Source organism: Odocoileus virginianus, chromosome 20 (assembly GCF_023699985.2).
Source record: "Odocoileus virginianus isolate 20LAN1187 ecotype Illinois chromosome 20, Ovbor_1.2, whole genome shotgun sequence".
Lineage (NCBI taxonomy): Eukaryota > Metazoa > Chordata > Mammalia > Artiodactyla > Cervidae > Odocoileus > Odocoileus virginianus.
In genome coordinates this window covers 2,807,758-2,816,846 of record NC_069693.1, presented here as the reverse complement: position 1 = coordinate 2,816,846, position 9,089 = coordinate 2,807,758, and the positions used below count along the sequence as shown (strand labels likewise).

Sequence of the window (9,089 nt, the reverse complement as noted above, 5' to 3'; positions counted from 1 at the left end):
CCGGCTCGGGCCCCTCCTCCCTGCCGGCCCACTTCTGGGCTGCAGGGGCCCCGTTTCCGGACGGCCGCTCCGGTTTCCACGGCAACGCCGCCCTGGCTCCTCCTCCCTCGGCTCGCTGGCTCTGCCCTTCGGCGCATGTGCGCCTGCCCGGGGTGGGGTGGGGTGGGGAGGTGCCCGCCCGCGCTCGGGCCCGGGCGAAGACCCGTGTGCGTGCGTTGTGGGAAATGTAGTCCAAAACCCTGGCGGCGCCTCGATGCATCTTGGGAAATGTAGTTCTGGCGTCGGCGGCACCTTCCGAGGACAGGCGTGAGGGGGGGGTCGCCGAGGCGAGGGCCAATGAGAGGCCGCCTTTGCCGCGGTGCTCCCTGGGAGATGTTGTTTTGGGTGAGGGCGGCGGGCTAGTTGCGGCGGGGGCGGGGGGAAGCGGCCGGTGAGCGTCTGGGAAGGTTGTGGGGAGGGGGATAGGCGCGTTTGGCGCAAAGCCTGCCGGGGCATGGAGTCCTGGTGAGCGCTGTGCGCATGCGCGAGGTGGCGAGGGGGCTTGGGGGGCCTCGCCCGAGAGAGTGAGGTGAGCGAGGGGGGCTAGGAGGGAGGCGTCGGAGGGGGCCGGCGGGGGGCCCGGGGAGGGAGGAACGGCGGAGGTGGGGGAGGGGATGAAAAGGGGGCCGGGGGCTGGGAGCGCGAACGGGGGTGGGGGCGTCGGGAAGGGGGAGGGTTGCAGGTCCCGGGGGCGGAGAACGGCGGGGGGGCGGGGAGAGTTGAGACCGAGGGGGGCGGGGTGGGGGAGGGCCGGGGGGAGGGGGAGGGGACTCCGGCCGGGTGGGGGAGGGGGAGGGGGAGGGGCCTGGCGTGGGGGAGGGGACTGGCGGGGGCGGGGGCTGGGCCCTGCCTGCGAGTCTGGGGGCGCCGGCGGGGACGGACCGGGTCGGAGAGGTTTGCGGAAAGGGGCTCCTGGGAGGGGGCGGGCCTCCGGCGCGCGGGTCTCTGTACGTTGGGCGGCACTTCGGCGGAGCTGCGCCTCCCCCGGGCCGGGGTCAGCTGCCCTCCTCCTTTCTCTTCTCCTCGGGAACGCGTGTCCCCCACCCTCCCCCCAGGCAGCTTGGCTGCTGGGCGCGCCGCGCTGCTGGGCTGTGTTTGGTCTCCTGGTCGTCCACGGCGGCCCCGCCGCCCGCCTTCCCTTTCCCCTTTCAGCCCCTGCTCCCGCGGGTGCTTGGGTGCAGCGCCGGCGCTTCTGTTGGAAGCTGTGTCCCCGGCACCGCACAAAGTGACGGGAGTGGGCAGGGCGGACGCCGGTGGGAGGCTGGCTTGGCGCCGCCTCGCGCGCCTCGCAGCATCTTTGTTTTCCCTACGTCTTGACTTCCTGAGACGCCTGGGTTGGCCTGCCTTTCCCCATTTTGCAGCCCCGGGGAGGGAAGACTCACAGCGTAAAAGGTGGCGTGTCTTGTCCTAGGACGACTCGCTGGGAAGGTGGCCCTTTGGTCTGAGTAAATATTAGTCCAGTGGACTGGTGGCTCCCCAGCAGGGACCACTGCGCCCCTGCCCCCGCCGCCGGGGGACTCTTGGAAGTCTCCAGGTCACATTCTTGGTTGTCACAGGTGGGGAGACACTGTTGGCATCTGGGTGAAAGAGGCCGTAAAACATTGGCCTAGTTAAAACTGGTAGCCAGGCAGGCAAGCTCCATCCAGAGCCTTGTCTCATTTATTTTTTTCCGTCTTTTTTAAAAAGCATTTTATTTTTTAACTTCTTTTATAATGTTTTTCTTTTTAATTGAAGCATAATTGCTTTTCGATATTGTGTTGGTTTCTGCCACGCCGGCGTGCGTCAGCCATAGGTACGCATATGGCCCCTGTCTCTCCAACCTCCCTCCCCCTTTTTTGCTTTTTTTTTAAAAGTTAACTTATGGAAGTTTAGTTGATTCACAGTGGTCGTTTCTGCTGTCCAGCAAAGTGATTCAGTTATACACTAATGCATTCTTGTTTCACAGTCTCTGCCATGCTGGTTCATCGCAGGATTGATGATGAACCGTATCCTGACGGACTGGGATCCTGTGCCGTGCAGTAGAACCTTGTCTGTCTGTCCTGTGTGTAGCAGTTTGTGTCTGCTAATCCCGAACTCCCACTCTGTCCCTCGGCTCCTCCTCCTCGTTGGAAAAAAGATGGAAAAAAATAAATGAGGCAAGGCTCTGGATGGAGCTTGCCTGCCTGGCTACCAGTTTTAACTTGGCCAATGTTTTGCAGCGTCTTTCACCCACATCCCAGCTCCTCCGCTCCTTCTCCTTGACAGCCACGCTTTAAGGCCAGTGTGAGTCCAGTCCCTGCCACTTATTAGCTGGCTGATCAAACCAGCTTAAGTCTGAGAACGTCCTCCGTACACAGCAGATGGGCACAGCTGTGCGCCAGTAAAACTTTTGTTTGAAAACAGACTATGGGCCAGTGGTCTCAAAGGTTTTAAGCTCAGGACCCCTTTATACCTTAAAACAATTTTTGAAGACGCTCCCCAAAGCACTTTGTTTACATCTCTGTGTCGTCTCAGAAACTAAGGCTGAGAAAATCTCATAAGTAGTAATGCATTTAGAAATAGCAGCAGTTGACTTTTCCACGTTAACATAAATAACACTTTTTTCTCTGAACTTTTTTTTTTTTAATTGGAGTATAGTTGATTTAGGGCTTCCCTGGCGGCTCAGCTGGTAAATAATCTGCCCGCAATGCGGGAGACCTGGGTTCGATCCCTGGGTTGGGAAGATCCCCTGGAGAAGGAAACGGCTTCCCACTGCAGTATTCTGGCCTGGAGAATTCCATGGACTGTATAGTCCATGCAGTGGCAAAGAGTCGGACACAACTGAACGACTCACTTTCATGCTTTATTTAAGGGCTTTCCCAGGTGGCACTAGTTGTAAAGAACCCATCTGCCGATGAAGGAGACTTCAACCCACTCCAGTATTCTTGCCTGGAGAATTCCATGGACAGAGGAGCCTGGTGGGCTACAGTCCATGGGGTCCGGAAGAGTCAGACACGCCTGAAGCAACTTAACATGCACCCACGGATAGTTGATTTGCACTATTGTTTCTGCTGTAGGGCAAAGTGAACCAGCCACACACGCACATGCCCACTCCTTGATAGATTCTAGTCGTATATAGGTCCTTCCGGGGTATTGAGTAGGGGTCCCCGTGCTATTCACGAGGTTCGTGTCAGTTCTCTGTTCTCTGTGTGGTGGTGTGTATGTGTCGATCCTAGTCTCCCAGTTTCTCCCATGCCCCATAACGGTTTTTAAATGAAGAAGAACCGTGTTTTCCACAATGAAAAGTTGGAAGCATGGCACCACTTGTCTTAGCACATCTCAGCGTGACCCCGAAAAGCCGGGTTCCCACGGCCGCCTCTGCTGTCTGCCGAGGCCCCAGGAAGGCCCACCGCATGCTCGGGGGAGAAGGAGGCGGGGAAGGGGGCTGGTACCTTCTCTGGGTCAGGAAGCGCGTTCTCACCTTGAGGTACCCCGGAAGGAACTCCAGGGTCCCCGGACCATTTGAGGACCGTGGTTCCAGGCGGGGTTTATTTGGGGGCTGCGTCCTCTGCTGGGGTGGGGGCCGTTCTGGGCCCTGCAGGATCCCCCGCAGCATCCCCAGCCTCCACTGGCTGGATGCTAGCCATACGGCTGTCTGCACCCCCATCTGATGGTCAGAACTGTCTGCAGACCCTCTCAGATCACCCCTGCCCAGCAGCACTTGCTCTGGGTCTGCAGTCCTCGGGACTGAGGCCGCTGCCAGTCTGTCCCCCCCCCCTTGGGAAGGGGGAGAGGAAGTGGGGGGCACAGGGCTCCCTGGGCGGGAACACTGGAGTGGGTTGCCATTTCCTACTCCAGGGGCTCTTCCCCACCGAGGGATCGGACCCGGGTCTCCCGTGTCTCCTGCATTGGCAGGCAGATTCTTGACCACTGAGCTGCCTGGGAAGACAGTCCAGTGACACCACTGGGAGAGTGGAGGGTCTTGCAGTCAGCCCTCCACATCGACCAGCTCCCAGACTGTGCCTGGGGGGCCCGTGAGTGTTGAGACCTGATCACCACAGACCAGGCGGCTACAGCCACAGACACTTGCTCCTCGTGGTTGGGGAGGCGGGGGTCCGGCTGGGATCAGTGAAGATGGACAGGGGTCTGGTGGGGGCCTCTGCCCACCCACGACCCTGCCTTCCCTTCCCGCTGTGTCCTCCTAGGTCAGGGCCGGAGCTGCCATGTCCTGTGAAGACAGCCATGCCCTGGGCCCCACCCCGAGGACTTCACTTCACCTCCACGTCCTCCTCAAAGCCCTGGCCCCGCGTACAGTCACGTTGGGGGTCCGAGAGTCCACATGAACCCCAGGGGTGGAGGGGGACACGTCTGTGTCCACCCTGGTTAGTGAGGGAGAGGAAAGGCCGGGAGCACTTGGGAGCCGGTGTCGGGGAGCGTCCGCCTCCGGGTTGCGGCATCTCAGTGCGACCACCGGCATCGGAGGTGCTGATGACAAGGCCCAGGTGCCCAGGCGCCTTCGAAGGGCCGGTGGCCTCCGTGCGCGCGGCCTCGCTGGGTCCTTGCGGGGAGGACGCAGGAGGCGGGGAGAGTGGGGACAGAGACCCATACGTGCCGAGCAAGCCCTTCATGGGGGGGTGCGGAGCAGCCCTCCCGCGTGGAGGACCCGCAGGAGGGCGCTCTGACCGCAGCCTCTCCCCGAAGGCGTTGTGACCCCACCGTCGGCCCCATGGAGGCGCCAGGACTGGGCCCCGTGAAGCAGGAGCGAGGTGCCGCCGAGGGTCTGACCACCGACTCGCCGTGGCACCGTTTCCGCCACTTCCACCTGGGCGACGCCCCGGGGCCCCGCGAGGCGCTGGGGCTGCTGCGCGCGCTCTGCCGGGCCTGGCTGCGGCCCGAGGTGCGCACCAAGGAGCAGATGCTGGAGCTGCTGGTGCTCGAGCAGTTCCTGAGCGCGCTGCCCGCCGAGGTGCAGGCCTGGGTGTGCAGCCGCCGGCCGCAGAGCGGCGAGGAGGCCGTGGCGCTGCTGGAGGAGCTGTGGGTGAGCCCGGGGTCCGCCCTGCCCCTGCCCCCGGCCACACCCCTGCCCCCCATCCCTCCTCCCCCTCCCCCACGCTCACCCCTGCCCCCATCCCTCCTCCCCCTCCCCCACGCTCACCCCTGCCCCCATCCCTCTCCCTCTTCCCGGGGTTCCCCCTCCCCCACGCTCACCCCTGCCCCCGGCCACACCCCTGCCCCCCATCCCTCCTCCCCCTCCCCCACGCTCACCCCTGCCCGCAACCCTCTTCCACCCCCCCCCCCCCCCCCGTCTCCCCCTGCCCCTTCCTTCACACTCACCCCCTGCCCCCACCCCCCCAGCTCCCCGTGGAGACACCCCCAGCAGGCTGCACGGACCCTGAGGTCCAGGGTGTGGGTGCGACGGGGGGTGGCCGTGAGGGTCGGTGCACAGGCACCCTTCAGTAAACTGCGGGAAACTGTCAAGGACAGAGGAGCCTATCGGGCTGCAGACCGTGGGGTCTCGGAGTCGGACACGACTAACCACCACCCTGGCCCACCCTCCTGACGACTCTGAAAGTTCAGGGTTCGGGACCACCCTGAGGGCTGGCCCTGCCCTGCCAGTGGCTGTGGTTGGTCCCAGCCGAAGGACACGGGTTAACTGCTACAGAGGGGCAGCGGGGAGAGGCCAGGAGGGTCCTCCCGGGACCCAGGGGGCAGCACCAGCCCCGGGCGACAGCATGTGGCGGGAAAAACAGGAGCGCCAGCCGGAGTGTCCTCGGGCCTCCCACCAGGAGGTGCGGCCGGGCAAGCGCAGAGGCCCCTCTCTGGGCCAAGCCGGGCCCCGCTGCGCCCGGAGGGTCGGCCCCGCGGCTTCGGAGCTGTAGTGTGACTGGCCTCCTGTGCACTTGAGAGGTGGCCCTGCAGCAGAGCTGTCCGCGTGGTTCTCCGGGCACGAATATTGCAGGGGCTGGCCATTTCCTACTCCCAAGGATCTTCCCGACCCAGCGGTCCAACCCTTGTCTCCTGTGTCTCCTGCATTGGCAGGCAGATTCTTGACCACTGAGCCACCCGAGAAGACAGTCCAGTGACTCCACTGGGAGGTCGACCAGGCCTTTCCAGGAGAAGTGACTCCACCCAGACTCCTCGAGGAGCCGCGACAAGAGCGTAAAGGAGCCAGAGGTTATGGCTCTGAAGCTGGCGCTCTCAACCATGGACCTCTGGCCGGGCCACGCTGCTCAGAACCGTCCACGGAAGAGCTGGGAAAAGCTCCTTAATTTGGTCCTGAGTTGAAAGTAGCCTGTGCGTTTTCCTTCTGCATTTTCTTGGAGCTGGCACAGGGCATCGAAGCTAAAGACAGGGTTAAAGCAGCTCCATCAGTGGTCTGTCTGCCTAGGAGCAAACCACCCGAAGCGCAGTAGCTCAGAGCAGTAAACGGTCATGGTCTCCGCCGGCCCCGTGGGTCAGGAGTGTGGGGCGGCTGCTGGGGGCTGGAGGGCCTGCTGCAGAGGTGCTCCGTAGGAGGACGGTGGGAGGCCTCAGTCCTCGCCAGGTGGGCCTCTCCGCGGGCCGGTCCCTGGAGGACCAGCAGACAGTGCCCCCGCCCGGCAGCCGCTGCCCCCAGAGCCGGCGGCAGGCCCTGGAGGGCGGGCGGCAGGGCTCTGGCTTCTCAGCTGGCCATGTGGGGTCTCTGGTTCCAGGGACCAGCGACGAGGGCGCCTCAGGATGCAACTGGAGGCTCCGGGGTCGGCGCAGTAGAGGAAGCTGGTGAGGCGACACCCTCAGGTGAGCAGCCCCTCCTTCCACACCGCGTTCCCATGCTCCTTCAGTGGACTGACCCCACACGCCGGACCCCGCCCCGGAGGGCCCGGCACACAGGGGCGGGGGTCAGACAGCACGGGAGCGCCCGCAGTGCTGACATCCCGCGGCCGCCTTGAGACCCCGGGGTCACCAGCCCTTCCCCAGCAGGAGCCCCGGCACAGAAGAGAATAACTCACCCGGGACGGGCGCCTGCCGAGCCAGGGTTGCGTCCCCGCAGCCTGACCCCAGGCTCTACACCCTGCTTCTCAGCAGGCGCCTCCTTGGCAGCTTCCGTCCATCCTCTCACAGCTTGTTCTTCCCCACCCGCTGACCCATCCGTCGGTCCCCCCGCCCGCCCCCCATCCATCATCCAGTCTGTCCACCCACACGCCCCATCCACCCATCAGCTCCTCTGTCCTACCACCATCCGTAAACCATCCTATCTCCCCATCCTTGAACCAGTCTGCCCACTGCCCCATCCATCAACCGGTCCGTCCACTCCCCATCCATGAATGAGGCCGTCCCCCCGCCCATCTTCCAGTCCATCCACCACCCAGCTTGCCCTTTCCCACCCATCCACCCATCAGCCGGTCCGTCCACGCCCATCCATGAAGGAGGCCATCCCCCACTCATCAAACAGTCCGTGCACCGACCCAGCTTGTGCATCCCCAGTGCCCCCGCATCCCCCCGCACATCCATCCAGGCTGTGCCCATGAACCACCCGGTTCCCCACATCCACGAACCAGTCCATGGCCGCCCTGATTCTGCGCCTTTTGCTTGCAGGAGATGCGGCCCCTGGGGCTGAGGAACCGGCGACGGCGGATGCCCAGGCCACGCGCCCCTATAAGCAGGAGCCGGGCAGTCCCCCGCAGGCACCGCCGGCCCCGCCGGCGCCTGGCCTGCCCGCCTTCCTGGCGGCCCCGGGCACCGCGTCCTGCCCAGAGTGCGGCAAGTCCTCGCTGAAGCCGGCACACCTGCTGCGCCACCGGCAGAGCCACTCCGGCGAGAAGCCGCACGCCTGCCCCGAGTGCGGCAAGGCCTTCCGGCGCAAGGAGCACCTGCGGCGCCACCGCGGCACGCACCCTGGCGGCCCGGGCCCGGCCCTGCGTCCGCTGCCCGCGCGCGAGAAGCCGCACGCCTGCTGCGAGTGCGGCAAGACCTTCTACTGGCGCGAGCACCTGGTGCGCCACCGCAAGACGCACTCGGGTGCGCGGCCCTTCGCCTGCTGGCAGTGTGGCAAGGGCTTCGGGCGCCGCGAGCACGTGCTCCGCCACCAGCGCACCCACGGGCGGGCGGCCGGCGCAAGTGGCGCCGCCCCAGGCCCCGAGGGCGCCACGCCTTTCCCACCCTGGCCGCTGGGGTAGCACCAGCCGCGCGCCTGCTGCCCCAGCCCCGCATCCGCACTCCAGTGCCCGAGCCCTGTCGCGTGATGCCCCGAACCTCACTTTCCGGGTCAGCCCTTGCCGCGCCCTCGTGGCCTCTGCGGTGCGGGGGCGTCTCTGTGGCCCTCCCCACCCCCGTCCTCCCGGGCCCGGAACCCAGACAAGGAGCTGGGCAGGGGCAGGGCTCCGGGCTGGAGGAGGCCGGAGGGAGGGGACTGGGTCTTGTCCCGCCTGGGGAGACGACCCCCTGCCCCTCCCAGAACGGATGGATTGCGCCACGGCTCCAACAGGACGGGCCGTGTTCCGGCAGGGGGGATCCGAGGTCTGGCTCCTCCGCTCTGCGACTGCCCTATCAGGCAGGCCCGAGGTGGACAAGCGCCTGCTCCTGGGATGCGCGCCGGAGATGGCCGCTGACCAGCATCTGGAGAGTGTTGTTAATAAAGCCGCTGATGAATTGTGCAGATCCCGGCTACTGCCTTGTGTCCGAGCTGCCATCCGGGGAGGGGCGTGGTGGGCCCCACCGGGGACCCTCCCGGCTGGCAGGGCCCTGGGAGTCTGGGCGCAGCCCAGGGCCCAGTTCCTTGCCCTTGAGCCTAGAGACTCGATGAGTCCTTGAGAGGTGACAGGGTGAGTTGCCCTGGGCTCCCACGCATCCAGTGCCCGAGCCTGGCCGGGCTTCTGCTGGTAGAATCCCTCACAGTCACCACCCTCGGGTCGCTGCGCCAGCCCCTAGACCAGAAGACCCAGGCCACAGGCTCTACCATCTGGCTGCGAGGGGGTCTGGGAAAACGACTAGCTGTGCCCCCAGACTTTTACAGCCAGAGCCGGGCCCCACCTGAGACCTTCAGCAGCTGGGGGAGGTGGGGGCGCCGGGCGGTCTCCAGGGTGCCTTGGGCAAGCGCTCAGGCCTCAGTGTCC

At 65.0% G+C, this 9,089-nt stretch overlaps 1 protein-coding gene across 8 annotated transcripts; it reads left to right on the top strand.

The window, feature by feature from the left end:
- Positions 1-202: 202 nt before the first annotated feature.
- Positions 203-8,632, top strand: ZNF444 (zinc finger protein 444). Of its 8 annotated transcripts, none has more exons than XM_070451711.1 (5): positions 203-384; positions 1,985-4,379; positions 4,699-5,035; positions 6,690-6,774; positions 7,573-8,632. In XM_070451711.1, the coding sequence occupies exons 2-5, from the start codon at positions 4,132-4,134 to the stop codon at positions 8,151-8,153; spliced, it is 1,251 nt and encodes a 416-aa protein (XP_070307812.1). In that variant the 5' UTR covers positions 203-384; positions 1,985-4,131; the 3' UTR covers positions 8,154-8,632. The 8 variants fall into 8 exon arrangements, with proteins under 8 accessions (XP_070307812.1, XP_070307813.1, XP_020751216.2 ...); XM_020895557.2 differs by lacking the exon at positions 203-384 and adding an exon at positions 430-568 and having other exon boundaries at positions 4,203-4,379; XM_070451708.1 differs by lacking the exon at positions 203-384 and adding an exon at positions 430-568.
- The last annotated feature ends 457 nt before the right edge of the window (positions 8,633-9,089 follow it).